Below are 27,995 nucleotides of genomic sequence, written 5' to 3' on the forward strand. Positions count from 1 at the left end.
GGGGGAAACTGAGGCAGGAGGTGAAGCAGCTTGCCCAGGATCACACAGTGAACCAGGAACAGAATCCAGGTTGCTTGATTCTCAGCTCTAACCCCAAGTCACTAGATCAGCACTGCCTCCTGACAATGCGGTGCATTGATTCTACTCAGTACAGAATCAATAACAGTTTACCCCGTAGGTGTTTGAGGCACGAACACTGGGGGAAGTAGTTCTGATTCTGATGTTTATGTTCCAAACTCTCTAAGTCAACTTCTGCTCTCAGTTATGCCACTGCAACACTATTGAATCAATAGGGATAGAGGGCTTAACTCAGCACTGAGTACAGTGGGGCTGCAGGGGTGTAACAGAGGGCAAGATTTGGCTTTCAGGATATTGATTTTACTCCACAGATTTTAGTGTACCTAGTACTTGGCTGCTGGACAAAATAAATAAACCCAAGCAGAAGGAGCCTGAGCACTGCACTGCATGTACATTAAAGAATTCAACAAATATTTCAAACGCAGAAGTGGAAATCTGACAAGAACTCTGTACAAATACACGAAAGTTTTAATTATTTGTCTCCCAAGGGAGCACAGCGGAAAAATATGAACCATGGACTCCATGCGCTGCTTGTGCTTCATCGTCGTAATACCATGGGCACCTCAACGGCCTCTTCCATCTCAGGGTCTTACAGTGCTTTTCAAACAGGGAACCTAAGCAGCAGGAGTCACTATCCTCCCCTCCGTGTGGCAGGGAAGGAGCTAGAAAAAGTGAGGCACAGATAAGTTAAGTGACTTACGCAAAAACACGTAGTCTGTGGCTGAACTGGGAATTGAACCTAGCACAGTGCTTTCTCCATGTCTATCTTCCCCATTAGTTAGGACTTCTAGTCAACCAATGAATGCACTAGCCTCCATTTTTCAGGAGGTTTATATTTGAGGATACGAAATCCAGTCAGGAACTCTGTTGTATGAAATGCACTTTCCAACAACTCCCTATACATCCCGCACGAAAGATCCATCTCACAGACATGCTTATGTATCCGCATGTAACATGCTATAGTTTTCAATATGACTTGCAGCTAATTAAACAAACATGAAATGTTCCCTGCCAACAAAATGGAGCCATCTGTTAAACCTATAACTCAGTCATAATAAATGGTCAATCAAAGAATCTCCCATTTCCTTATGTTGGTGCTGACAGAACTCATACAGTTATAACGTGTTGACGAATGGCAACTGGAGCTGAGAGGATACACCATCTGCTGGGTTTGTGTGCACATCTTGCATAGGAACATATTACAAGGGATAATAAACTATATTCATCCATAGTACAATGAGCTCAAGACAGAACACCTAACATCAAGAGTTCGCTCATAGTTACATAGCACAGTTTTACCAATGGCTGATCTTGGGTTCGGGGCTACTCCGATGAAGTTTTACATTTTGCCACATTTGTGGAAATACTAATCTATTGCCCTTCTGCAACACAAGTAAATAAAGTAATAATTATCACCATTATTCATAAACCATTGCACCTATCATCTGAAGGAGCTCAGGACATTTGATAAACACTAATTAATTAACCCACAATGCCCTGGTGAGATACATACCCTTATAAAAAGAAATATGGGGCTGACCCACAGTAGGAAGCCAAACCACTGCCGTGCTATTGTTATACCTATATGCTTTTTTAATCATGACTGTAGGTGTTTATGGCAATTTTTAAAACAGAAGTGTTATTGTTACATTCAAAAGAAATACCCTGGTGCATAATTGGCTGGAAACAATCAGCTCAAATGATGCATCACTATGGCCCAGATTTTCAAAGGTATTTATGTGCCTAATATGCCCAGATAGTAGGAAAAAATTTCTAATATGAGTTAAATGGAAACCATTGCTCACCTCAGATGACACTATGTGACAGCATATCTATGTACGTAGATGTGTACCATGGTGTCCATCACATCAGAACCCAGGTCTGATCTCACTAAAACCCAACATTAATAACAACATTAGTATCTGCATAATAAAATAATGAACTACAGAACCTCCTGCCTTCACTACTGGAATGGTGGACAGGGAACAGTCAACCAAATGCCAGGGCTTTCTGTTTAAACCACTTTGTATTCTGAAATTAAAATATATACTCCATACAAAAATCTATACCAAAGAACTACAGTAAAAGAATCATAAACTTGCAAAGTCAAGCCCACAAAGTCAGAAAAAACAACCTTAACGCCTCCCCATTGTGCATTATGACACAGTCCTTAACATGATCACAAGCTATTTTTTCCTGAAGGATTCCTGTCTCATTATGGGTGAAATTCAACCCCATGGAGAGAGTTGACAAAAGGTCTGGGCCCTACTTAAGTCCTCTGGAAGCCTTATTTTTTGATGATTTAAGTTTCAGAGGTGGATGAGCCTTATTCTTATTCTCTGAACAGGGCTAAATTTCACTCTCAGTGCACAAGTTGGATGAGATAGCCGTTCATGATTTATTTTTATCCTCATCGTTCAATGTGCAGCCCATATTCATAGCCTGCAATCCCTCCAAATCCACAGTGAATGAGGCAGTGAATTATTTTTCTATTATTAATGATTATTATTATTTCTGTTCTGGCAGTACCTACACGCCTCAACCGTGCATCAAGGCCTCCTGGTGCTGGGCGCTGTACAAACACAGAACAAAAAAACAGTCCCTGCTCTGACACGCTTGCAATCTAATATCAGACAAGAGATGACAAGCAAATGCACCAAAGAGAGGGAGCACATGGAGATGGTGAGGCAGTAGTTGTCAGCAGGATAGGCTGTGGTCATAATTCACCTATTCCCAAATCATTGTCAAGTGGTTGTTTTGTTAACCCCTGCCTCATGGACCATCACACGTCTATAGTGAATGAATGAGAGTTCCAGCCTGTCATAAATATAAAGGGAAGGGTAAACCCCTTTGAAATCCCTCCTGGCCAGGGGAAAGCTCCTCTCACCTGTAAAGGGTTAAGAAGCTAAAAGTAACCTCGCTGGCACCTGACCAAAATGACCAATGAGGAGACAAGATACTTTCAAAAGCTGGGAGGAGGGAGAGAAACAAAGGGTCTGTGTCTGTCTGTAGTCATCTTGGCCGGGGATAGACCAGGAATGGAGTCTTAGAACTTTTAGTAAGTAATCTAGCTAGGTATGCGTTAGATTATGATTTCTTTAAATGGCTGAGAAAAGAATTGTGCTGAATAGAATAACTATTTCTGTCTGTGTATCTTTTTTGTAACTTAAGGTTTTGCCTAGAGGAGTTCTCTATGTTTTTGAATCTAATTACTCTGTAAGATATCTACCATCCTGATTTTACAGGGGGGATTTCTTTATTTCTATTTACTTCTATTTTTTATTAAAAGTCTTCTTGTAAAAAACTGAATGCTTTTTCATTGTTCTCAGATCCAAGGGTTTGGGTCTGTGGTCACCTATGCAAATTGGTGAGGCTTTTTATCCAACATTTCCCAGGAAAGGGGGGGTGCAAGTGTTGGGAGAATTGTTCATTGTTCTTAAGATCCAAGGGTCTGGGTCTGTAGTCACCTAGGCAAATTGGTGAGGCTTTTTACCAAACCTTGTCCAGGAAGTGGGGTGCAAGGTTTTGGGAAGTATTTTGGGGGGAAGGACGCGTCCAAACAGCTCTTCCCCAGTAACCAGTATTAGTTTGGTGGTGGTAGCGGCCAGTCCAAGGATAACGGGGGTAATATTTTGTACCTTGGGGAAGTTTTGACCTAAGCTGGTAAAGATAAGCTTAGGAGGTTTTTCATGCAGGTCCCCACATCTGTACCCTAGAGTTCAGAGTGGGGGAGGAACCTTGACACAGCCTTTCACGGAATGTTTGTCTCTGCCATAAGCCCATGGTAATTCATTGGTATAAGGTTGCTCATGAGAACTGGGCTACTGATGCTTAAACAAAAGGAATAGACCTACCGGTCATACAAAACACCCCTCACAAAAATGTTCTGGACAGCTGTCTAATATGGTGATCTGCGCAATCCCTGATTAAAAGGAGCTAAGGAAAAATGGGCTCTGATACATTTATTTAAAGAGGGCGGGTATCATATTTTGAGCTTCCAACTTCAACTGTCCCCCTACATTTAAACACAAGTGTGGGCCCCAAGTGTGCCAACACTTTTGCACGCACTTAACTGTACCCAGCTGAGGAGACCCATTAAAGTCAAGCACATGCATGAGTGTTTGCAGAATTGCGGCCTTCGTGCATAGGCCTGCACCGTATGTGCCTGGTGGCAAGATGGCTATCTCCCATATCCTCTCATCATGTTTACACATAGTAGTCTGATTTTTCAAAACATCTCCAGTCAGCTCTGCTGGTAGTGACAGCAGTTTGTCTGAGGAGTCGGAGCTGAATGTGGGTATGCTGCAGGCAGATGGGCTTGGTGAAACAAGACGCTGATCTCTCCTGAGGCACTGTTCAACTGAATGCTTGAGGCCTTGGGCCCAGCTGTTCCCAAAGGGCTGAGAAATCTGCACAGGCTGGGAAATCACTCATGTAACAGCCCCTTTGTGCCAGCAATTCTCTTGGGAAGCTTGGCCCACTAGATCTTGGTAAACAAATGAGGGTGGCACCAAGCACAATCAGTGCTTTCTTAATTAATTATTAGTTAAATGCTGGTAACGTGCTTGGCACTGTACGAGACAGAGAACGAAGGCCATCCCTGCTGCAAAGTGGTTATAATCTAAGGGGGAAATTCCATAGGAGCTCCCAGACTGGATCACTCACATAACCTATCCAGTTGCTGGTCTCTGATGGCAGTCAACAGCAGATGCATCAGAAGGCAGCTGTGAGATAACCTGTCCTCCACTCAGGTTCTTCAGCTCTTTAATAGATATTGTCTTAAGTCCTGAAGCAGGAGGCTTAATACACCTTCCAAAATCTGTGTTATCATGAATTATTATAACTGGATATTCTTGATATTCATATAATTATCCAGTCTTTCTGAATCCTGTTAAGTTCTTGGCCTCAATGGGATATTGTGGCAGTGAGTTCCACAGTCTAATTATGTGTTGCGTTCCCCTTTTTTTCAAAAAAGGATTTTTTTTCATGATAAATTGTTAACATTGTCCAAAATTTTCATTTTGTGTGAAAATGTTTGTATATTTTATTCAAAAATATTCTTCAACTGGTTATTGGGGAGTTTGTTTGTTTGATTGTTTAATAAAAACTGGGCTCAGGTCCTGAAAAAATGCCAAACACCATTTTGATAAAAAAATGTGGAAAAAAGTTTGATTAAAAGAAATCCCTGCAAAATTTCAAATATGTGAATAATTTGTCTATTCTGAATCCTTTCAAATTAAATCATTGTTGAAATTTGACACTTTTGTTGTAAAACTAGTTTTTAGTTTTCAACCAGTTCTACTTATGGTATGCGTAGGTCTGCACAGAGGAGCAGGCTAAGTGTCCGAATGTGACCCAATGGAAATAAGAAGACAAGACTCACTGAGGAGCCCAGAGGAACAAATAATTTTGAGTGACATTTTTCTGTTTCATGAATGTCTGGTAGAAGTGAGGGTTAAAGAGGGTCTTGGCTGTGAACAGATTAACTAGATTAGCAACTGGGATAAGAAGGCCACTTTATGCTTAGGAAGCAGCATGCAGATGGGAGATAGAGTCAAGATTGTTAAATCCTGTTCTGCAGGGACCTCTCACAGAGTCTGTAGCGAAGCTGGATATATTAAATTAGGACTCACTCCTGTTTCAAGAATATTGCCAAGAATAAAGTCTCTTTGCACTCTTTGCTGTTTTTCTGTTACTCCTCAACAGAGCTGCATAAGTGGTGGCTGGCACTTCTGCTTGACAACAGGCCCAGAAGCTCAGTACAAACAGCAAACTGGGCAATGCCCTGCTGGATTGCCTCACAAATAAGACCTGATGCTCACATGTGTAAGCCTCCAAGGGCTGCCTACATTGGTACCCATGCGTTCAGCTCAAATTGTGCATCACATGTTGTTCGCCCTACGGATAGGTCGTAAACAGTAACGTATTTATACACCCCCATTCATGGTAAATGCTGCCTCTCCAATACCCAAACTCAGCTGTCCCTCAGCTACTCTCCATGGCACATTCCTTGCACCAGATGGAAATACACAGAAACAAGCCCATGGAACCAAAGCCTGGGTTATCCACTCACTGCGGCAGACAGATGATGGGGTTGGATGCTGGCCAATGATAGGATGTCTGATGGCCTTCCACATGTATTCAAAATAAATGGGGACATTTCTCCTCCCTGGGCAGCACAGGGGTTGTTGTTATATATCCATTAAGTTGTTTGTTTTTTTCCCCCTAACTATATTCTTGACCATCTTCTCGAGGAAAGTAAAAGGCTGAGGGCATTATAAACAGGACACGTTTGATCAATCTAATTGGAAAAGCCCTGGCTGGCGATTACTTCATTTTAAATTCTCAGCCTGAGTTGTAAGGCATCAGCCAGTCTTAGGACTTGTTAATAGACAGCTTTATCTGTATCTGTTTAGAAACTGACCTAATTAAAGTACTACAACCCCCTCCTTAGTGTGGATGCAGTTATGTCGCTGTAAAGGTGCCTACAGTAGCATAGATTATTCCCATAAATGTTCAGGAACAAACGGTTACCTACTTTTGTAACATGTTCTTTGAGATGTGTTGCACGTGTCCATTCTGATTTAGGTGTGCGAGCGCCCTGAGCACAGCTGTCGGAGATGTTTCCCTTAGTGGTATCCGTTGGACATGTGCAAGCACTTGAAGAAGAATAAGCTATAAGGGAATAAGCACTTGTACACTGGTATAACTGCATTCTCTAGAGGGGGTTATAGTTTTAACTATACTGATTTGTAAAGTGACAAAGTTAAAGTAATACAAAACCACTGTGTAAACCAGCCCTTATACTGCAGGGAGGAATCGCTCATGTGTGGTCTGATGTACAGGGCACTAGAGTGGGACTCAGGATGCCTGGGTTCTCCTCCAAGAGCTGGTACTGACCATGGGCGGCACATGGCATAGGTAGGTGAAGGCCGTGCCTCCCCAAAGAGCCTGGTGTGGCCCGGCCCACGCTCTGCCCGGAAGGCCCCCTCCTGCTTGCCCTAATGCCCTTCCCTTTTGGCCCCAGCCCAGGCAGGCTGGTCACTCGTCTTCAGGGAAGCGTGCTGGGGCTGGGGCCAGGTTAGGGAGGCCGTGGCTGGCCTGTGGCTGGGACTTGGGGTTGCTGGGGCCTCCAAATGCTGAGGGGCCCCCGGACGCTGGGGCTGCCCACTCTGCGCTAGGGGTGGGGGCTGTGCACCACCCACCCAGCGCTTGGGGGGCTGTGTGCTGCCCGCCTGGTGCTTGGGGACTGGGGGGACTGTGTGCTGCTTCTCTGGCACTCTAGGGCCGGGGGCCGGACGTCACCCAGCCTGGCGAGCCGGGGCGGGGAGAGGCTTGCAGCCAAAGGGAGGGGAGGGGGCTAGCCTCCCTGAGCCAGCAGGTCACCCGCCGCCCATGGTACTGACCTACTATGCGTCCTTAAGCAAATCAGCTCACCTCTCTACACCTGTATTTGTATTTGTCTATGTAGATTGCTAGCTGTTCCGAGCTGGTTATGTGTATTCACAGCACGCAGCACAATGGGGCCAGATCTCAGCTGGTGTCTCTAGATGTGTCTGTAAAATAAATAAATAAATAAATAAATGGCCCCTGAATCAAGGAAGAAAAACTACCGGTATAATCAGGCAGTAAGGGGCTGAGGGGAAACACTTCTTGTGAAAAAAACAAGGAGTCCGGTGGCACCTTAAAAACTAACAGATTTATTTGGACATAAGCTTTTGTGGGTAAAAAAACCCACTTCTTCAGATGCATGTCCAAAAAGCTTATGCCCAAATAAATCTGTTAGTCTTTAAGGTGCCACGGGACTCCTTGTTGTTTTTGTGGATACAGACTAACATGGCTACCCCCTGAAACTTCTTGTGAAGATATTCAATTTGGTAGACCAAGATCCTTGTCACAATGATGAGACTTGAACAGAGTGGGAGGTAACTGGGAAATATCCCTGTGTGTTATTCTTGTCTGAGGTAGACACAGATGTTCCTTCACCAGTCAGAGGAAGTCCAGTCAAAATACTTAATGGGGAGAAACCCCAGCTGCAAACCCAGTGCCATTTCAGAGCTCTGACCTCATCCCGAGGCTGAAAGGAACAGCTCTCAAATCAGGAAAGTGGGTTTCAGAAACTTCTTTCTGGGACTCCAAGAGTGGGACTTGTAGAAGGACATGAAATGTCATCATGGACAGAGGAAGAGTTTGGTTCAAACTGTTTCTGTAACAGCTTTGAAACGCGCCACTTCGGCTCATGCCAGAAATAGGTATCTGGGATGGGATTTCCTCAAGTGCTCAGTGGTAGCCGAACTCTGCTCTCATTGAAGTCACAGAGAGATTTATCATTAGCTTCAATGGGAGCAGTTAGTCCACATTGCTGAGGACTTTGGGAGATCCAGCCCCTAATGTTATATGGCCTGGTACTACATGCCCATGAAAAAAGCCAGTGGACACGGGAAAATGAAGTTAAACTGTCTGAAGGGGCAGGTGTCTAGGGGCCTCTTGAGCAAAATGGTTTCCTGGAACAGGCTGGAGGGGAAAATCCCCAAATTGCACTGAGTTCCAGGAAAATCAGGGGCTAGTCCTGGGAATCTTGGGACTTCCGCATAAAGAGTCCACCCAGCTATGTTGTTCTGCAGGCCCCCAGACTCCTGACCACAAAACAGCATCAGGAACCAGGATGACATTGGGTAGTGGCAGCTGCAAAGTAGAGTGATGCTGGGGGAATCCCTCATTAACTGTGCTGTGAAATTCCACTCAAGAATCTGTGGGGTCTAGAGGGGAACATGCTGGGGACAGCCACTGCTCCATGCCTGAAAACTGCACGGTCCCAGCTTCGTGAAGCAGATTCAGGCGGCCACCTGCAGACTCAGTGAAGTGCGGGAACATGCCGCGTAGTTCTACTCCTTCCTTTCCATGAGGTTAATGCCATCATTCCATCCCTTTTACTCCCCCGTAGGCTGTATAATAGAAAGGAACATGAGGCCCATAGGATTTATGATGTCCATTACTTGAGAGCTTGGGGCGCTTTCTCATTATGTATTACCATATCAGCCATCTGTGATTATCTGTAAATGCTGAACTATTACCACTTTAAAATATGCTCTGGTCTGATCGATGTAAAACCCTGGTGGGTGGCCATCATCTGGCCAGAGACTGCATAAGATCACGTCATCACTGCTTCTGAGAGCATCTGTAATGCAGGGCACAGGAGGCTCAATGTTCAAAGGGGGTAACCCTGCTCAGGGAATCGCAGACAAGTGGCTCTGAGGCACTGCAACTTTGTCTCTGGGAGTGCACCTGTGTGGTGAGGGATGTTCTCATACTCAATACACAGTTAAATTCGAAATAATAATACTTAGCATCCAGCCAGCACTCTCTACTTTCAAAAGCTCTTTGCAAACATTATTCAATCCTCACAACACCCATGGCTGTTATCTCTGTTTGATACATGGTGCAAGTGATGCTCCCTTAAAGTTACCAAGGGAGTGAGGGGGGAGCTGAGATTAGAATTCTAGAGGCAATCCCAATACTCACTTTAATAAACCATGCCACTTCCTAATAAATCACTGGTGGCCTAGTGCATTGTCTATCAAACACCCCCCTTCCTCCCGAAGACCACCCATGGCTTCTTGGCATGACTTTCCAGCACCCATAATCCATTCCGATCATGAAGGTTTTTGCATTTGGAGTCATGGCAAGAAACTGCAGATAATTTAGGGCTCTGGACTGGGGATTCCTTCTGCGCACAGTGCTCAGCTCCAGGGCAGCACCGGTAGAAGAGGCTGTGGGAGATGCCTCTTGAAGCCATGCTTTCTCTCTACAGAGTGAGTGCTGTGTGGAGGGAAGGGGGAGGCCTGAGAAACTGCTCTGAGAATGGAGCGGCTGGTGGAGCAGTGGCAGAACAAGGAGGAGGGAGCAAATGGCTCCTTCTCTCCAAGCCCCTGTCTCCCTTGTGTGGGTGGGAGTTTGCTATTTTTACTTTGGTGTCTCATCCCACCAGATGAGAAGTCTTGGCCTAGAAGTTACATCACCCTGAATTACATTAGCCCCTTCCCGTATTAAGAAGTGAACAGAATCATTTCTCTTCTCAACACCCATTTTTATTTTTATTTTATTTTACTTTTTGAAAGAAGACAACTGTGTTTTCTGCTGTCTTTCAGCTCTTTTTCTTACTAGTGATATGAGGGAAGTGATATGATTAGCCTGTTCTCATCCACGCAGAGGTAATGAAAGATATGGGAGAGATGGCAACCCCACACACTAGGCTGTCCATGCTATGGAACATGACATGCTGCCAAACTAATGTCATCTGCAAAATAATTAGTCTCTTCTCCTTGCAAAAGTTAGCCCTTCATCATCCATAGCTGTCACACTAACAAGAATTAAAGTCCTATAAGTGCAGTATGAAACTCTATACACAGTGGGCACACTTAGATGTTCTATTTGCTTAATAGTCAGTAGGGGCCTGAACTAAAACTCACTAACATCAATGGGAATATTTCCAATCACTTCAAGGGGCTTTGGATCAGGCCCCGTGCACACAGAAAATCTCTTCCAAAGCAGTAGAAACAAAATACAATTACAAGAGGTCCAGAGCCACTAATGACCTGAATATCCTTAACTCCCAGTAACTTGAACAGGAGTTGAGCAGCCCAGCACTTTCCATGGCCAAGTCCATCAGATACAAAATAAATACATACTGATTTATACCCAAACTAAGAACAGATTCTTAAATATTTGGTTTCCTTCATTTTTCATTCTTTAAAGTGCTAAATATCTAAAGTATACAGGATTAAAATGATATTTTCTTCTAACTTCACATTTAAAAGCCTATATATATATATATATATATATATATATATATATATATATATATATGTGTGAAAAGTATTTTTCAGTTTCAGTTATATGTAAGCCTTTGTTCTTTTCTTTTTAATGTTTAGCTCACCTAAATCTATGTGTCAAAATAATCTCTAATACTTCATGAACATCCAGTAAGCAGTTATCAAAAAACTCATTCTTCATACATCTCCTACAGACTTCTTCTGTCCATATTACCAGTGTATATGCAGTGTTCTAGCAATTGTATGCAGTATGGATGTGAAAAGGATGCTTAAATTGGTCTAGTAACTACCAGCAAAACCATAAAGTTACACTGCAGATCTTTCCATGGACAGAAAATGCTTTAGGCTCTACATCACGCATTTGAGAGTATAACTTGATCATTCTTGGTTTTCCACTATAAGTCTGCTCCGTGGGGAGCATCCTGGAAACTGTGTTCGGGTTCATTTTTATCTTGCTCCTTTTTACTGCAAAGTGGAAAAGATTCTTGAACAAACTGCCTACACATTGGACACTGTTGAAAATATTTCACACACCCATCGCACAGACACGTATGCCTGCAAGGCAGGAGGACCCAGTTCACTGTTCCATTCTGGCAGACGACACAGTCTTTACTGTTTTCCTCATGTAATTCTGATTCAACTTCGGCCAGTCCAATCTTTTCCAGCAAGCTTTTGTCAGTGCTGCTGTCTCCAGAGGCATTGCTCGAGGGTGGGACACTGCTGCTTGCAGACATAAAGAGTTGCTATGGACAAAACACACACAAACAAGTTTCAGCAGAATTCAGTAACTGCACATTGTCTTTATATTCTAATGTGATCTACAATAGATCAAAGGCGAACTAATGGGGCCTTTCTTCTCTCTACACACATGCTTCCTATTAAGTTCAACACAAGTTCAAATTCAGCCTTGGAGTGACGGGACACAACTCCCTTGACTTCAGTTATGGATATTTGGGGAAGATAAAGAGGTGCAGAAACACTAAGGGGAAAATTAGAGATAAGGGACCAGATCCCCAGCTGCCACAAATCAGCATACTTCACTGACTTCAGTGGAGCTATACAGGTTTACAATGGATGAGGTTCTGGTCAAGGCTTTGTACTTTCTAGCATGCTGTTCCATAGGCCTGGAGTTATGTCCCTAACCTCTTCTACCAAGCACATACTCTCTCTGCCTTCAAATCCACCACATTTTATCATCTCTTGTGCTTTCCTGTCTTATTTTATCTAGACTGCAAGTTCTTCAGGGCAGGGGAATGAGTCTTTCATGTTTGCAAAGGATCTGTGTTTACGAAGAACTACCTAACACTTATGATACTATATAAACATTGTGTGTAAAACAACAGCATTACTGACATATGTCAAAGATATAATTCCTAGGCACTGGAAAAGGAACACCTGACTCATTAAGAGAATGAGTAACACTGAAGTCTACATTAAACTTCCTAAAGTGTTCAATTGCAAGGGGAAATAGAACTTTTTGAAGATATCTGGCTATTGACTTATCTGCATGGAAACCTGCTCTTATATTCTATTTAAAAAAGCAGTTGGGATACCATATACACCAGATTTCAGAGTAGCAGCCATGTTAGTCTGTATTCACAAAAAGAAAAGGAGTACTAGTGGCACCTTAGAGACCCCCGCTCTCCTGCTGGTAATAGCTCATCTCAAGTGATCACTCTCCTTACAGTGTGTACGATAACACCCATTTTTTCATGTTCTGTGTGTATATAAATCTCCTCACTGTATTTTCCACTGAATGCATCCGATGAAGTGAGCTGTAGCTCATGAAAGCTCATGCTCAAATAAATTTGTTAGTCTCTACGGTGCCACTAGTACTCCTTTTCTTTTTGCATATACACAGAGAGTGTATATCTGTGTATATAAACACACATTTGTACATACAATTCAAAACTGTAGCAATTATGCAGATCCATTATTGTTTATTGCCAACAGTATGTTTGATGTGGTAACAATTCCCCCAAATAAAGCATATGGGAATTTTTTAGGGTGGGTTATGTGAAGCAAATATCTACCACACAAATTGCTGGACTTATTGAGACAAATCTATTCGTGGCTTAAACTTCAAGTCAACTGAGTTCCATCAAGGAATGAATTTGGCCCATTCTTTATAATTCATGGATACTGTATAGACATTATCTGTGTATTAAGTATATTATATTTTACTGTTATACTATAAAAACAAAGGCTTTAGAAGTGATCATAACAAGTTATGTTTGCTTTCAGCATACTGAATTTATGCTGCTCACTGGGCCTGATCCAAAGTCATGGAAGTCAACAGAAGCACTTTCATTGACTTCAATGGGCTTTGCATCAGGCCCATTCTGAATACTCTATAATATTTGCAGCTATTATTCCTATCTATCTGTTACTGCCACTTTGATAAATCAGGAGGGCCTGGGGTTGCCTGGAATATAAATATATAACAATAAGGGATTTCTGTAGGAGAGTTCAGATATTTCCAGATACGAACGTAGGCTGCATTGTAAGTCTGCATGGAACTAATTTAGTGACAAGATAAATTTAACCATCATCCAGTTCCTTGCATAATAACAGACTGAAAAAGCCAGATACTGTACCAATTTAGGGTAACTGTAGTCTACACAAACGAAATGAATATTGCAGTCAGAGTGAAGTAAGACTCAGAATACAGCTTACCTTAAGGTCATGGAATTGACCTTGGGCCAGAAGTAGATACTGATATAATATTCTGCAGGAAAGTCTGTAACTCTCATCGGGAATATGAATTACGGACACCATTGAAATCTAAAAACAGAAGTTTTCTTTAGCACTCTCCCCTTTCATGTGTATGGCTTGTTGATTTATATACATGCAGTGACATGTACATCACATACAAATAACAGGGAGTCTATTAAGAGATTAGACAAGGTAAAACAAGTATATGGTTCAGTTTATTTCTCTTCATAGCCTGTTTGTCTTGTTTCTAAGGGCTGCTTACGGTACTGTCCCATATAGCTGTTGAACATGTGATCAAACAGACCAATCCAAGCATCAGATTCTACAGCCACTCTGTGCTGCGTAACTTCTTCTGTGGCTAATCCACAGAGATTATCCTACTACTGCTCCCAGCTAATGGACTTGGGCCCCAACCAGAAAAACACTTAAGCACACGTAGTCAAAGGTAGGCAAATGCTTAAATACCTTTCAGAGTAACAGCCGTGTTAGTCTGTATTCGCAAAAAGAGAAGGAGTACTTGTGGCACCTTAGAGACTAACCAATTTATTTGAGCATAAGCTTTTGTGTGAGCTGTAGCTCACGAAAGCTTATGCTCAAATAAATTGGTTAGTCTCTAAAGTGCCACAAGTACTCCTTTTCTTAAATACCTTGCTTAACTCGGGACTTAAGTGATGATTATAACCCCTTTGGGACAGAGGCTGTCTTTAAGTTCTGTGTCTGTACAGCACCTAGCACAATGGGGTCTTGGTCCATGACTAGAGCTCCTAGATGCTACGATAATACATTACTATTTACTATTGTATGTGCCCCATGCTGGACCTCTGCACAGCAATGAATTTCATCCAGAGAGAGCATGACTGAAATTGTGACTGGCTCTTGCACAGTGGCACACAAAGAGGGGGAGAGGGAGGGAAACTCCTTGAGTATCCAGTAAAAGCCAATCACAATCTGGCCTTAAAGAACCGTATATAGTACAAGTCCAATACGACTTTCTCTTCTGTGGCTGGATTCTATCCTGCCCTGGACAATAGCAGCAACCTTTCAGCTAAGTTCTGATTGCAGAATGTCTGTTACTGATGATGTACAGGGAGAACACCTCCACTGACACTTTCCTATTTGTGTTCTCCCTGCTACCACAAAACACTTAGATGTTGGTTTTCAGATTCCAGATGGCACTTAGAGGTATCATCATTCAGCCTGTAAACAGAGCAAATACTGGACATAAAAGTCACTGAGAAGGACAAGATATGGAACCACAGAATGATTTTTACAGTCACTTTGCTGACAATAATAGTATTTTATGCTTCTGTATTGTTTTCGAGCCAAGAAAACAACCAGCCAACCAACCAACCATAACTGATTGTAAAGAAGAGAGAGAAGCCCAATATAATTGCAAATTCCAAGGCTCTCGGAAGAAAAAGGAATCTATAAGATGTTTTTTGTTTGAAGTTATTTAACAAGCTTGGGGATCAGACATGCACTTAGGATACCTCTAGTTAGCTAATGCAAATATAAAGCATGCAGAGATTAAATGAATTAAACATATGTATTTATACTAATTACATTTACTATCCCCCAGGGCCAACTAGAGCCTCATTTTTTTAATCACAGTACATTTTACATCTTAATAGTGATCCATTTGTTTAGTTTTGGCATCAAGATGCCCCTAATTCTCAGAATGACAGATTTGGTATTAGATAACAATAATTTAAGAGCCAACAGTCTCAGTTCTATTCGTGCAATTACACTGTGTCGATTTGCAATAAGCAATGATTATTACATAGATCCCCGCTTAATAAATGGGACCTGGTCTACAGCTGCATTATCAAAACTCCCAAAGCTATGTTTTAGTTCACAAGAAAAAAATATATAATAGAACAATAGAATATATTGGGTAGTATCCCTTAAAACAGTTTGCAACCCCTCTATGGGTATCTATACACTGCAATTAAAAATCTATAGCTGGCCCACGTCAGCTGACTCAGGCTCGTGGGACTTGGGCTGTAGGGCTGTTTCACTGCAGTGTAGACTTCCGGGCTCTGACTCAGCCTCACCTCTGGGACCCTCCCACCTTGCAGGGTCCTAAAGCCTGGCCTCCAGCCTGAGTCCAAGGACCCTGTGAGGTGGCAGGGTCCCAGAGCTGAGGCTGCAGTCTGAGCCCAGAAGTCTACACTGCAATGAAACAGCTCCACAGCCCAAGTCCCGCGAGCCTGAGTCAGCTGGCACGGGCCAGCAGTGGGTGTCTAACTGCAGTGTAGACATACTGTTAGGGTTCTCACTATCCTCCATGTTCCAGAAGCTGCTAAAAAACCCAGGAGAAGCAGCAATGTATATAGATTCACAGAGTTTAAGACCAGAAGGGACCATTAGATCTGACTTCCTGGATACTACAGGCTGTTAAATTTCACCTAGTTACTGAGCCCAATAACTTGTTTGACTAAAGCATAATGTGCATTTGGCTTAATCATATTTTCCAGAAAGGCAACCAGTCTTGAAGATGTTAAGATATAGAAAATCCACCACTCCCCTTAGTGGATTTAACAATCACCTTAACTTTTGTACTTAATTTCTAATTTAAATTTCTCTGGCTTCAGTTTTCTAGACATTGGTTCTTGTTCTGCTTTCTCCACTACATTAAGAGCATTTTAACCCTTGGTATTTTTCTCCCCACTCAGTACTCACACACTGTAATCAAACCAACTCTCAGTCAGTTTCATTTTATCAGAAAGATTGAGCTCTTTAAGCCTCTCTCAAATGCATTTTCTCCAGATCTCAAATCATTCCTGTGGCTCTTTTCTGCACCCTCTCCAATTTTTCAACTTCCTTTTTAAAACGTGGACACAGTTATTGGTCTCACCAATGCAGTATACAGAGGTAAAAATCATCAACTTACGCGTAATTCACTACTCCCGTGTTTATACATCCAAGGATCGCATTAGTCTGTCTTGTCATGGCATGGCTCTGGGAGCTCATGTTAAGTTGCTTACCCACTGTAAACCCTAAATCCTTTTCAGAGTCACTGCTTTCCACTAGGCATGAGCTGCACTCCTTATCTGTTGATGTAAGACTTTGCATGTGGCTGTATTTAAACACATTTTGTTTGAATGGGCTGAGCTTACCAAACAATCCAGACTGCTCTGTATGATTCCCCTGCCCTCATTGTTATTTATCGTTTATTTATTGTGTGATATTTTGATTAACTAACATGTCACGTCATTTATAGTCATTGTATGTTGAATAGATTTAAGTGTAGAATTATCGAAGTATAAAGTTGACCAGTAGTCAGAAGGGATAAGTATGTATTAGGTACCTAAGTAAGTAGGATTGAAATGCAAAGCCTACAGGCTGAGGCCTATAAAATGTCAGCTTAGCCATACTAGGCCAGAGGCTTAAGAAATGCTTGACATAGGATAGTGACCAAAGAATAACACCATGCCACAAGATTACGGGAAAAGATGTGCCAAGAGTGGTATAACACTGTTGCCAAAAAAAAAAAAAAAAAGCGAACATCATTCTGGGATGTATTAGCTGGAGTGTTGTAAGCAAGACACAAGAAGTAATTCTTCCGCTCTACTCTGCGCCTCAACTGGAGTTATTGTGTCCAGTTCCGGACACCACATTTCAGGAAAGATGTGAACAAATTGGAGAAAGTCCACAGAAGAGTAACAGAAATGATTAGAGGTCTAGAAAACATGACCTATGAGGGAAGACTGAAAAAACTGGGTTTGTTAATCTGGAGAAGACACGATAAGTTTTCAAGTACATAAAAGATTGTTACAAGGAGGAGGGAGAAAAATTGTTCTCCTTAAACACTGAGGATAGGACAAGAAGCAACGGGCTTAAATTACAGTAAGGGCGATTTAGACTGGACATCAGAAAAAACTTCCTATCAGGGTAGTTAGACACTGGAATAAATTGCCTAGGGAGGTTGTGGAATCTCCACCATTGGGGATTTTTAAGAGCAGGTTGGACAAACACCTGTCAGAGATGGTCTAGATAATACTTAGTACTACCATGAGTGCAGGGGACTAGGCTAGATGCCCCTCAAGGTCCCCACCCTGCCTATGATTCTATGAATTTCAGGCCATTGCTACACACCAGGACTTGGTAAGTAATAAAGTGTAACAGCACAGGAATTACAAGCTGTATCATCGTTATATAGGATTCTCCCTCCTGGATCTTGTCTACACTGAGAACATATTAACTAATGTGTTTAAATTAACACTACCTATTATAAATTAAACTATTGTAGACAATATCAGTGGCATTCAAAATTGGGTCAGGTCATGGTCAACCCACTGTGGTCTTTGGTGGTCTTTTAAACATTTGGTGGTGTTTTAAATAATAAACATATTTAAATGTATTAGCTGACATTTCTGATAAATACATTTAATTTTCTCCACATAGATGAGACCTTTGAGGCATGAAAACTCATGATTCCTACAATCCCATGCTCAATTAAAAAAAACACACATTATTTATGTACCAACAAATGCCAGTTGTGTGACAGCTATTAAAAAAAAACAAGCATGTGTTTGCAGGGGAATATACCAGAGGTTTACCTTGGATTTATTGTAAGACTTAAATATATAATTGTTTCCTTAAGATTTTTACATATCAAAAATGTTTTTGATTAAGAATATTTCAGCATTTACCATTTTCATTTAGTGGTTATATTTTTGAAGTTTTGCAACAAAGTTAGAGTTAATCCTTCCATTTGGACCATGAAAAAGTCTAGAATCTGTTTCTGCTTTTAATGTACAAGTGGATTCTGCTTCTGCTGCTTTGGCCAGTTGAAGGGTGTTTGACAATGACAAGAATCAGGAAGAAAAACTTCTACAAAAGGAAAAAAGAAAAAAGAAAAGAAAAGAAAAGAAAGTGGGTTTCCCCCCATGGTAAGTGATGCAAAAAATGTCATGTTAAACAATCCATCTTTCTCATGTTAATTTAAGAAACCTTCTTGCAAGTTTGTTAAATCTACAGTTTATCTTTATTAAACTAAACTGAATTATAAGCATACTCGGCTGTACTGATTGGGGGAGGAGCTGGATACATTGTTCTTTTGAGGCCTTTATGGTGGGGTGGCAGGAAGCTGAGGCATAGAAAGAGTTGGAAAAGGTAATATGTAAGTTCTCCTGGGTATTATTTTGCCCATGACTGATTTCTATAGTAGTATGTGGAGAAGGTCAAGCGGATTGGGGAGTTTGCCTTCAAATGTGTATCCCTCAATATACATTAGTGTTCATGCACCTAAAGCTATTGGAACAAAGTATAACATTTAAACTCAGAAAGACACTGAATAAATATACATATTGCACATTGGACACTCAGAAACTAGAATCAATTCCTCTGTGGAAAAAAAAAGTTTTGGAAGGGATATTAAACCTCTTGCTTCAACATTTAAGCTAATCTCTAACTATTAGGGATTAGGAGAAGATCTTCCTGGGGAGTAGATTACTGAGTATCCATGTACTGTGGGATTTTCACAACTTTCTCTGAAACATCCAATGTTGCAATTGTCAGGGACATAATACTGGATAAGATGAACAACGGGTCTGATCTGGTATGGCAATTCTTACAGTCTTAATCCTCTCCCCAGAGATCAGTCCAAATAGTTCTGCCAGGTACTGGGGTGAATCCCTCTTCTTGACCCACAGAAGTTACAAAGGCTAAACCAAATCAAAGGCTCCACAGCACCTTCACGAGGAGGGAAAATAAAGATTTGCACAATTTTTGATACCCTGACCTGACACTTCCTTAGCCCTCATGCCCTGCTTCAATGTGCTAGCACACAAAGACCTTCACAAATATGAGCTCTGTGTTGTGCAGAGGGTGAGCACTTCCTGAATGGCCCACACATACATTCATCCCTACCCCAGGCACAGCAGGCCCACCCAGGTTCCCCTGTTTAGGGAGCCACCATTGGTGCAGAGGTGAGGGCTAGATTCTCTTTTTGGCCAACATGCGAAGAGCAAGCCAGTCTTTCTTCTCAGTCCTAACGTACATTCTGAAGCATCCAAAAGCATCAGTACAGTGCCCTGCTATACATTCTAAAATTACTCACAATGTCGTATAGTTCTCTGTCTTCTTCATCAGCTAAAGTCAACAAAGCTACCAGTGGGTAACGAGATCTAGGCACTGGGCCAAAGCCTGCAATTTGAGCATCTTCTGGCAACTGACAGTATTTTTCTTCCTTGTTGGTTTTTTTAATGCTTTATTTGTGTAAAGGAAAACAATCAATGTCACTGCAATTGAAGACAAATGTGGCACTTGCACTAAGAGTATTCTCAATCTTATTCATTCATAAATACACGGTGCCAAAAGCTGCAGACTGCTCATGAGGCTCAATTCTCACCGTGCCAGAAAATTAGCATAGTTTGTCAAAATATTGTTTTTAAATAAAAGGATACAAATACTGCTGTCGATAGATATATTCGCTGTAGAGAGCGTCTTCTAGTGCCTGTGGAGTCTTTATTCTGAAGCAATAGACGTGTTTCTGCAAAGCTTCGTGTAGTTTTTGAACACTGCATCCCCAGTAGCATGTAAGGATACAGTCTTCCAGACAATCAGGGGTCAGTGTTATACCCCCTTAGAGAACAACATATAAGTACATGGACAGAAAATGCATCCTACACAATGCAAGCTTCATCAGCTCACTAGTATACAGGAATCCTGAATTTACCAGCTGTAATTCCTTAAATGCAGCAGAGGGAAAGCAATGCCAGTACCCAGATTTTTTTCTTAAATTAGGGTGGGTTTCGTGCACTTGAAAGGGGAAGGCCATGAGGTACCTTTTGTTATTCCATGTGCACCTCGTGCCGGGTAAGGTTTACAGCTAACAGCATTAGATGTACTAGCTCTCCTAGGGGGCTGAGTATGACTCTTACCCCAAAGACTATGCCATTTGGAAAATGATATTTAACTAGACCCGCATCCTAGCATGTTCCTGTGCTCTATGGAAGAATCAGGCTCTATTGCGTGTGTACAGTGGGGATAAAACTATGTGTCATGTTTCTTTCCCCACTAGTTATCAGTGCAGTAGACAGCAATAATTAGCCATTAGGGACAGATTTTAAAAAGAGGTGTAGGCCAGACTTTCAAGAACTCAGCACCCACAGCTTGGGACAGATTTTCAGAGGTGCTCAGCTCCCATTAAGCAGCAAATAATGGTCAGATTTACAGAAGCACCCAACACCCAATATGCTGAGCTGTTTTGAAACTCTGATCAATTATTTTGGTGCCTGAGCGGGAGTTGTCAGTGCTTCTGGAAATTCTGGCCCTGTAACGCCAAGACTCGTTGTGGGAAAAGGGATGAAGAGACTTGAGCTCATTACTGCAGTGCGTTTTATTTGCTTACAGGAAGGTTTTACAGGTTTGCTACCTGACTTTGACACAGGCTGGGAGAGGATCTCCTGAATTCTGCGGAGGCTCGGGAATGTACTGGATGTTTGAACAAAGCAGCACTTTAAAAAAACACCCAGACAAACTGCAAGCCACCACTTAGGTTTACATCACAAGCACATACAAATATCTTTCTTCGTTGGCTGGTGTGGACAGCCATACGGAAGGCCATTCTGGGAGGAAATTGGGAGTAAGGGAGCTGGGCCGGGACCTGGCATTGCATTTACATAGATCCAGCTGCCCCAACACTTTGTGCCAAGGGCATGAAGGGGCTCCTATAGCAGCCCATAAGCTGCAATAGCAGCAGTGGAAAGCTGCTTATCAGCTGAGCTCCCTGTTCCCAACTGGTGCAGAAGGGCACAGGTCCCCTGCCTCTCTGCAATTCACCCACATGGGGCCCAATCTAATTTGTGAGCCCCACAACATTGACAGTGGCACTTTAAAACACACAACGTTTCCGTAAGCTGCACCAATAGAGCTATATCTATGGCGACTGTGTAAGGGAACACGTTATGGCCATGAAAGTAAGAGCTGGGAGCTATAGGTGGGGAAAGGGCACTCAATAAAACCTAACCAAAAAATACACTGACTTGTTATGGAAACTGCAGCAGGATGCGGAATTTCTAGGCCAAAAGGATTCTTCACTTGTCTCATCTGCTTTTTGGATATTCTTACGCTGGATTCTATTTCTTCTGAATTTCTCAGTATCACAGGAACATCCCAACCAAACCTAAGCAACATGGAACAACCAGATGCATAAGTGGGCATGCGTTAGTGCTAGTGTGTTCGAACTGCCTTTCAGATGTCAATACCAAGCAACACAACAAACAGAACTGCATCTTGGAATTACAGAATATTTCCTAGGATGCATGCATAGTATATGCTGTCAATCAAAGCTGGATCCATACAATACAGTACTTTACAGTGATAAAAGTGGGAATCTTTAATTCTAGTCAGAATATACGAACGGCCATACTGGGTCAGACCAAAGGTCCATCAAGCCCAGTCTCCTGTCTTCTGACAGTCGCCAATGGCAGGTGCTTCAGAGGGAATGAACAGAACAGGTAATTATCAAGTGATCTCTCCCCTGTTGCCCATTCCCAGTTGTTGGAAAAGAGAGGCTAGTGACACCACCTCAGCCGATCCTGGCTAATAGTCATTGATGGACCTGTCCTCCATGAATTTATCTAGATCTTTTTGAATCCTGTTACAGACAAACTTTTGAAGGGAGAATATTTTCCCTCTTTTTCAAAGTTTTGCAGAGCTAAAGTAATGAAGATAATTAGTGCCCTCTAGTGGTAAAGTTTTAGCTACACTTCCCCAAAACCAGATCTATGGGAGTGGCTGCTCAGTGGCAAGTGAAGTTACTGATGCACTGTGTACTTTCAGCAGTACTAAGAAATTAGAGCCTGATCCTGCAGCCCTTGAATTCATATAGCTTTTGTTATAGCCACTGGGATTTGCATTCATGAGGACCACAAGATCCAGGTTTAACATTTTAATCTTGATTATAAAGATGTTTCTTTGAGTCAGGGACTTCAGTTTCTGCTTCAGGCCCAGAATCAAAGCCCAAAGAAGTCAACGGGGAGGCTCCAATTGATTTCAACAGGGTTTGGATCAGACCCTCAAGGCTGAGGTTGGCATGCCAGGCCAAGTGAGGTCATTTGTATCAGTCAGGATCCTTGGCCACCATTTTTTAAAATCACAACTCCCTACCTATCTTTACTCACAGGCACAGTTAAGCATGATATTCAACCTGAAGGAACCAAGAGGGAATACTGCAGGAGGATCCTATCTATCAAATACAAAAGGCAGAATTTTCATATTCTTTGACTGCAGCTTTTAAAATGCACCAGCCACAGAAAGCCGTGATGTACATAAGATCAAGATACACACTCATTCCTGTTTTCAGATAAGAGATAAATTCACCTTTAGAAGTGACTGGGGATGCAGTCCTGTAATCGTTATGCTGATTCAGAAGACAATTTTAGGAACTGAACAGGAGAAGTTTTGTTTCTATATTCATCTATCCCAGATTTTATACAAAGGAGGCAGCAGACATAGCTTGAAGGAGGTTTTTTTTTGGTCACCTCATTTTATATATTGTCATTTATTAGCTCCGGCTGCACCATTAACATTTATGACCTAGTACATACGCCACTGCTATCTGTAAAGCTGAAGCGATGGCCCTTTTAAAGGGTTTACAATGTTGATTCCCTCAGTCATCAGCATATTACATCATGGGGAATTCTTTGGGGTGCTTTACCTGCTCCTGCATAACAAAACTCCCCTGATGAGGATGGCACGAAATGTATGAACTTCCCCAGATTTATTGTTTCCATGAAATATGCTAGAATAGTTTGCTGTCACAATGAGATGGGTCTCATACAAGCAACTCAAGCTTAAAGGGACACTGTCGGTTTAAATCTAGTCAGTTTTAAAAAGTGATAAAAAAAGTTTCAGCTACAAGGTCTGTCTTTGAGCCTGTCTGAATTTTTGTGGCTTCGCAACCAGTTTGTCCCGTTTTTAAAAACATTGCCCTCCTCTGCTGCTGTGTGGAAGGACCACGAAAAACAACAGGGGAAGCAGAACTATACACAAAGTGCTGGCAAATGGACAACTAAAATGAGATTCGTTTCTCCTCTAGTCTGTTAGCGTTTTATAGAACGTAAGGTGTCATTTGGAACAATAGCAAGTAAAACATCAGACAGAAGTGTGATTTTCAGGTTGACAGTGTCTCTTTAAGAAGAAAAAACCCCTCAAGATGGTTCTTGGTAGCAGCGATAGGTTCCCAGTAGCTTAACCACCATTAGCTTCCTTAGCCTGCACACCAGGATTGTGCATATTCACAGAAGGGAGGACTAATAGGCTGGAAAAATCGATACCCATTCATCTTTTAAATAAAAATGCTCTCTCATGACCATACTCATAGAAGGAGACAACAATATTTGGCAACCAAGCTTACATTTAACTGCACTACGTTAGCAACGTTCACACTTTTTCTACAGTAAACTGAGTAACCTGGTAATTCAGCAGTGTTCAACTTGTGCACAAAGGGCCAAATCCTCAATCAGCATAGCTGTACTGACTTCATTGGTACTATACTGATTTACATTAGTTGCAGTCCTGACCCTGAGTGGGGTGGATTTAGTATTTTGCAGGTAATCTCCTCAATGATTGTTTTTTTAATATACCTGCTGTTTTATGCCACCTGGTTGATTCCAAAGGCAAAAAGCTTTTTGCCTTTGGAAGCATTTTTCATTGGTCAGTAGCAATAAGATATTCACCAGGACAAGTAGACATGGAAAAACAAGCCTCTGGTACAGAGTTTTTTCAGAAGCTAAAAGCAAAAAATGTGTTGATCAACAACTAGATGTAATGAATATGCAAGGCCCTTCATTTTCAGCTTTTATCTTGTTTAAAGTTTCCCAGGAATTTATCAGTGTTGATTGCAAAAATATTTTAAAAAATGCAAAATATTAACTTTGCAGTTTTTTAGCTAAATAACACTTTTCTTTTCCTTTTTTTTAAATCTTAAAAACATTCTGAAACATAGTTGTAAACAGTTTTTCATTTTTGACCCATTTTAGCATAAAAAGTAGTTCACTAACTTATTTGCTTTGAATGCTGATTACCACTTTTACATATAGGATGGATGAATATGGGGTGGGGGGGATTTGACAACAGTATATACACTAGTGCTCAAGTCATTCCAGTACTTCTGACCAAGCTTCCCACTCTGGTCCTGGTTACTGCGCCACCATCTCTCCTTCTGGAGTGGGCACAGAAGTGGAAGAGGTAGAGGAGACAGTGTGAGAAGATGGTGTCTTCCCTTCCTCCACCTTTTCCACAGCTTCTTCTTGGCGCAGTCCTCGGAGTTCTGGCATTCCAAAATTCAGGTAGTAGTAAAAACCTAATAATGGCTTCCATAAAACCAGGGAATCTTTCAGTTAAAAAGAAAGTAAAAACTGAAAATGAAGAGCCTTATGAATACTAAATTTGAAGTTACAATAGCACTGTAAAGAGAGCGTAATCAAGTTTAGAATATGACATTCTAGTTATCAGAGGCCAGATCCTTAACATGTGGAAACTCATGTAGCTCCATTCAAATCAATGGAGCCACATCAATTTATACAGGCTAAGGATCTGTCCCCTGTTTTCAAAAGTATAAGCCTTATAATACTGCTCGTGTGACACTAGACTGAAGCCACGTGAAAATTCAGGAGTCAAAAATCTGCATAACAAGTAAGGCCAACATTTTCAAAGACTGTCCACTACTTTTGAATGCCCAACTTGAAATCCCTTGGGATGTCTTTTTCAGAGTGCTACGCCCACAGTTCCTGTTGGCAGTATTTTGGGAAGCAGGTACTCAGCTCCACTGAAAATCAGACCCTAGGTGTCTCAGGCATGCCACGAAAATGGAGGCATGGAAAGGTAGTGGATGCTTTTGCAAACGTAAGCCTTAGCGTTCATACTTTGTTGGTGTATCTCAGGTTGACTCGCTTAGTCAGGAACACCTCCATAAAATGGGACTGCTGATTGCTTGCTGAAAATGACTGGAAAACAAGAGACAAACAACATTATAGAAAAGGAAGGAGATTGTACCAAATAATTATTTATTGTTTAGATTGCACCATAGGCATGCACAGCACTCTACAGAACGAACAAAGCGGCAATTCCCTGCCCTGAGTTTACAATTTTAAATCCTGTTTCTGCAATGAAACACATGCAGGGAGCTCCCAAACTCACTTGTAGCCCTGCTGAGGCCAACGGAAACCTGTGTGAGTACAGAAGTCTGCCTATATGCACCTAATTACAGGATCAGGGCCTAAATCACACATAACAGAGCAAGGGATGACCATGAACAAAAGGTGAGAGGGCAAGTAATCGTTAAAACATCAAAGGATCACAAGATATTGCTTAAGTTTCATGCACATCTTGTTCATTCCAAGTCTAATTTTTCATTTTATTTATATATATATATATATGTAACCTGGGTTAATGGGTCTGATGCAAAAGGGAACCAAGCTTGTTGGTGGGTAGATGAGAGACGGGGAAGACTACAGTGTGTTCACCTCACTACTAATGGACATGACAGACAAGGCTGACTGAGCCAATCAGAGGGAGGATGAAAGGAGGAGAGTTCTGCCTAAGGGGGATAGGCATCTCTTCCTTTGTCTGGGGGAGTTGCCTATGTTACCCTTAAAGGGGTTTGTTGAACTATTCTGGGAGCAACCAACTGGATTTAAACATTGAGGAGGCCTCCAATGTTGTGGAGACTTTCTCCACAATGAGTAATGCCTGTTGTTGCCGAAGAGAGGCCAGCTCCCTAAGCAAATCGGCACCCTCATCGCCTCCCCGCACTCAAGCGCCTTCAGGCCTAGAATGACTCATCAAGATATGTTTCAGAGGAACAGCCGTGTTAGTCTGTATTCGCAAAAAGAAAAGGAGTACTTGTGGCACCTTAGAGACTAACCAATTTATTTGAGCATGAGCTTTCGTGAGCTACAGCTCACTTCATCAGATGTTTACCGTGGAAACTGCAGCAGACTTTATATACACACAGAAATCATGAAACAATACCTCCTCCAACCCCACTGTCCTGCAGTCCCTGCAGTCCCCTGCAGGACAGTGGGGTGGGAGGAGGTATTGTTTCATGATTTCTGTGTGTATATAAAGTCTGCTGCAGTTTCCACGGTAAACATCTGATGAAGTGAGCTGTAGCTCACGAAAGCTCATGCTCAAATAAATTGGTTAGTCTCTAAGGTGCCACAAGTACTCCTTTTCTTTTTTCATCAAGATATGTGGTTCCTCCACATTACAGAGCCCACTAGTATGGAGCAAAGTGGACTTGTGAATCTATGGAAATCCACCCTGGGGATAGTGTTACTTAGCAGTTGTATGGTATTACAGATGTACCCAGTCCAAATCAGTCTTCCTCTTCCCTTTATGTTTCCTCTATATTTCCCCTTGTAGGTAAAGTGTACTTTGATTGTTGATTCATCCATTAGAGAGGTGTCAGAAGAATATATGTATGAGACATCAGAGTAGGCACAAGAGTAAGTACTGGGTGATGAATAATCGAAATGACATAGGGAGGTAAGGTACGGTTCCTGATTACTGTAAACAGTCAGGTGGAAGCACCACAAGTTAGTGGCTAAGAACCCATGCCATTGAAACCCACTGCAGCCAAAGCAGAGGGACACTGTTGATGATTAGCTGCCCTTAGGAGCACAGCGACTCAAAATCCCGTTACATAGATATGCAGACATGTTTCCACACACGCACACACATACACACTGAGGAATTTTTAAGTAGTGATTTGCTATTGTGAGTTCTTCTGTTTTTATAAAAATATTAAAAACAGAGAGCAAGAATGTGCAAGAGGTGAGAAGCAGACAACAGTGTTCTATGGTTAACATGTCAGGGGGGAGAGAAGGAGAACGTTAAAAAGGAAACACCACCTTAATTGTGTTCTACCTCCCGTGCACACACAATGCCTGGCTTCCATCAGGTATTTCTTCAGATGATGCAATGCCCCAAGAGAAGAACCACCACAGATTTATACTCAGAGTTGATTCTGTGATGTTTAATAAGGTGACAGAAATGTTATAATCTATACAATTTAAGATAAGATTTTCCTAAAATTAGGCCCCATTATTCGTGTACTTAAATAAGAAGCCTGATTTTCAGAAGTGCTGAGCACCTGGCATCTTCCATTAAGGGAGATCTGAAGAACAACTGATGGGAACCAGAGTGGTGTTTGCAGGATAGAACTCAACTATAGAAATGCTGTCCCTGTAATCAATCTCTTATTCTCTCCCAATACAGGTTACATTTAGAACATTGGTATCATCCATGAGGCAGGGATTCCACAAGGAAGAAAAAGGAGAGTTCCCATGACAGCTTTTCCCACACTCAATACATTTATGGAGCATCTCTGCTGTGCAGATTCTCTGATGCACAATA

At 41.9% G+C, this 27,995-nt stretch overlaps 1 protein-coding gene across 8 annotated transcripts in view; it reads right to left on the minus strand.

The window, feature by feature from the left end:
* Nucleotides 1-524: 524 nt before the first annotated feature.
* The window catches only part of CGRRF1 (cell growth regulator with ring finger domain 1), a 30,900-nt gene continuing 3,429 nt past the window's right edge, over nt 525-27,995 (minus strand). The window contains exons 2-11 of one of the 8 annotated variants that reach the window (XR_012159611.1): nt 21,617-21,756; nt 20,036-20,213; nt 19,690-19,837; nt 13,587-13,694; nt 11,445-11,653; nt 8,877-9,023; nt 7,516-7,634; nt 6,617-6,753; nt 1,884-1,968; nt 525-740 (exon numbers count right to left, since the gene is read on the minus strand). Coding sequence is in view for 3 of the 8 variants with exons in the window: in XM_073350084.1 (XP_073206185.1) it covers nt 11,306-11,653; nt 13,587-13,694; nt 19,690-19,837; nt 20,036-20,213; nt 21,617-21,756 (922 nt within the window). In the remaining 5 variants the exon portion in view is untranslated. Of the gene's footprint in view, nt 741-1,883; nt 6,754-7,515; nt 7,635-8,876; nt 9,024-9,060; nt 9,364-10,144; nt 11,654-13,586; nt 13,695-19,689; nt 19,838-20,035; nt 20,214-21,616; nt 21,757-27,995 lie in introns of those variants that run through there. The other 7 variants (XR_012159612.1, XR_012159610.1, XR_012159609.1 and 4 more) reach the window with 7 other exon arrangements.

The sequence above is a fragment of the Lepidochelys kempii genome, chromosome 6, assembly GCF_965140265.1.
Source record: "Lepidochelys kempii isolate rLepKem1 chromosome 6, rLepKem1.hap2, whole genome shotgun sequence".
In the NCBI taxonomy this organism is placed as follows: Eukaryota; Metazoa; Chordata; order Testudines; family Cheloniidae; genus Lepidochelys; species Lepidochelys kempii.